The sequence below is a fragment of the Alligator sinensis genome, unplaced genomic scaffold (assembly GCF_000455745.1).
Source record: "Alligator sinensis unplaced genomic scaffold, ASM45574v1 scaffold566_1, whole genome shotgun sequence".
NCBI lineage: Eukaryota > Metazoa > Chordata > Crocodylia > Alligatoridae > Alligator > Alligator sinensis.
Genome location: NW_005842017.1, coordinates 2,842,263 through 2,844,716, shown reverse-complemented (window position 1 = coordinate 2,844,716; position 2,454 = coordinate 2,842,263). Strand labels below are relative to the sequence as shown.

Here is a 2,454-nt window from a genome sequence, read left to right as displayed (position 1 = left end):
CCCTCCAAAATGGCTGCCCTCGTCAGGCCCCTGGTGGCTGCCAGCTCCAGGCCCTTAAAGTGGCAGGCACACACAGTGCCCTGCCACACAGTCAAACTCCTATTAATGCCAATGGGAATTTGTTTGAATAAGGACCTCAGCATCTGGTTCAAGGGATTTTACCCTGTTAATTGGTGCAGATGTGTGTGCACATAGTATAATAATTTTTGTGTATATGCATTTACTGAAAAAACCCACTAAGCCAATTAATGATATTTGCCTGAGATAGGCACAGACACATAATGCACCTCTGTTTTCATTTTTCCTCACTTCTATCTTCAGGAAAGTTGACTACAAAGTTAGTGTTCACATGGACCAGTTGCAGAATTGAGAACACCTGAAGTGTGATGCTCTCATTTACCTGCTTCAAATATTTTTTTTCCAGGACTAATGATAGGAGCTGCCTGCCGACTGGCTCAGCTCAGAGACATCCTGATGAAAGCAGTCTCGGGGCTCCCAGAGGAGAAGACAAAGATCTTCTATGCTCTCTTGCAGCAGCTGAGAACTCTAGCTGGTGAACAGATCAGGAGTCTGGCTGTATGTTTCCATTGATGACAATCAACAGGCAAACACTACAAGCACATCTGTGTGCCATTCACTTGTAAACCTATAAAGCTCATTTAGAGGCGGGTGGGCCTGGGGCTTGGCCATGAATCTGAGTCAGTTGCCAGTTTCCCATGCCTGTAGCCAGGTTGAATGCAGCCTGCATTGGTAAGGACTGCAACCCATTTATGTAAAATAAAGTGGGAATGTCAATCTGGTGTCAGGGGAAGGTGTCCAGGGCATTGAGGGCTGCAATTTATAACCATGTTGGCATAGAAGCCAAAGCTTTAATGGGTATCTTTCTCCCACCAGAATGGGTTGTAGATGAATAGATATGGCAGTATTTGCCCTGGAGCTTCCTTTTCTCTACATGTTCTGTGAACACCTAGGTGTTTAGTTCTCCAGAATCTTTCACCAGGCAGCTCTGGTACTGCCCTCCACATTTTCTTTAAAATTTCCTTGTCCCAGTTCCTTGTGGCCCTCCACTTACACTGGTGGAGCAGCCATTTCTCTTCTCTTGCACAGAGCATCTCCTGGGCAGAGCATCTACCCAGGACCCACTCAGCTAAGGCCAAATTGAACAAGATCTTTCATGAATTGTAAATTAAGACAACAGGGAAATAAGGAACTTGACTCAAGACTGAACAAGCCAGTTCCAACTCTATAAACTGAAAGAAGGGCCCTTAAATTCCTAATATCTGTGAAAGTGGGGTCATGTTAAAGGCCATTGTCGGGACCCAGGGCAGCCGGCCAGCAGCTCTCCCTGACTCCCACCCAGGCAGTTAAGGGTCCATCAGGCGGGTACTTGTGACACTTGGAGTGGAATTAATTAGACGGACGCTTATCGGTTGCAAAGCAAGATTATTTACTCGCGCCGTCAAGGTGGTGAAGGACGGAGGTTAGAAATACTTGGTTAGTTACAGCTTATAGGTCGTAGGTCAGTCTGCATAAGAGTTCGGTGGTGGGGCAGAGAAAAGGTCGGGCCGGCAGGTCGTTGATTTATGTCTGAGATTGGGTCGAGACACAGGGAACTGACAAGTGATCAAATTGTCAGTTACTCTGACGCATACGTTCAGAGGTCTCCAGGTTGCGTGTGCGGAGGTCTCCCCTTCTTCTTCTTCTTTGCGGAAGTGTATTGGGGTTTTGTTTGTGTACTAGCCAATTGCTTTTTGCCACGTCATAAATGTAATTAGAATCGCCAATTATCTAGCGGTCTTCGCTAGGGTATTATCTCACAGGGTTACTCCCTGTTTTCTTTGACCAATTATAATGATTTATGTACAGTACAGAAGGCTAAGTTCTATTTCATGTTGGTGTCGCAGTTATAAATTTCTTTTTGACATGCGCAGCAAAAAAGCGGTTACTATCATTATTGTTAACCCTTAGTTAACCTAGTGCAGAAAAAAAAACTGTTTTGAATGGTTTTACTTGCTTGTGACATGGGCACTACTTAATTTGGTTGTGACAGCCATGACTCTGTATGGAAAAGAGAACCATAAAAATCACCTCTCTCTGTGAAAGTCCTTAGGGGGACACATTGTTAGTAGAGGATCAACTTGGGATCTGAACCCTGTCCTGGCAGTTGGCAACTCTGTCCTCAACCTGGCATCTACAGGTAAGATGCAGAATATCTCTGTTATGGACCTAAGCACATGTCTCTAGTGGGTTATGGAATAAAGAAGATCCCACACAATTTACTGATTCGTTTTGATGCACTGGCTGGGGGAGTAGTTAGTTGATTGCATGATTTCACAGTGATTACACTCTTAATTCATACAACACAATTTTATTTTAAAATTCTTTGCTACGCATATAACACTGCTTAGCTTTAAGAAATACCACAAACATTAAGAACACAATAACTACATATAT

At 44.0% G+C, this 2,454-nt stretch overlaps 1 protein-coding gene across 1 annotated transcript in view; it reads left to right on the top strand.

The window, feature by feature from the left end:
* LOC102383614 (aldehyde oxidase 3) overlaps positions 1 to 2,454 on the top strand; it is a 105,631-nt gene that overhangs the window by 21,406 nt on the left and 81,771 nt on the right. The window contains exons 11-12 of the mRNA XM_014519219.2: positions 425 to 576; positions 2,104 to 2,197. Of these exons, the coding sequence (XP_014374705.1) occupies positions 425 to 576; positions 2,104 to 2,197 (246 nt within the window). The remainder of the gene's footprint in view (positions 1 to 424; positions 577 to 2,103; positions 2,198 to 2,454) is intronic.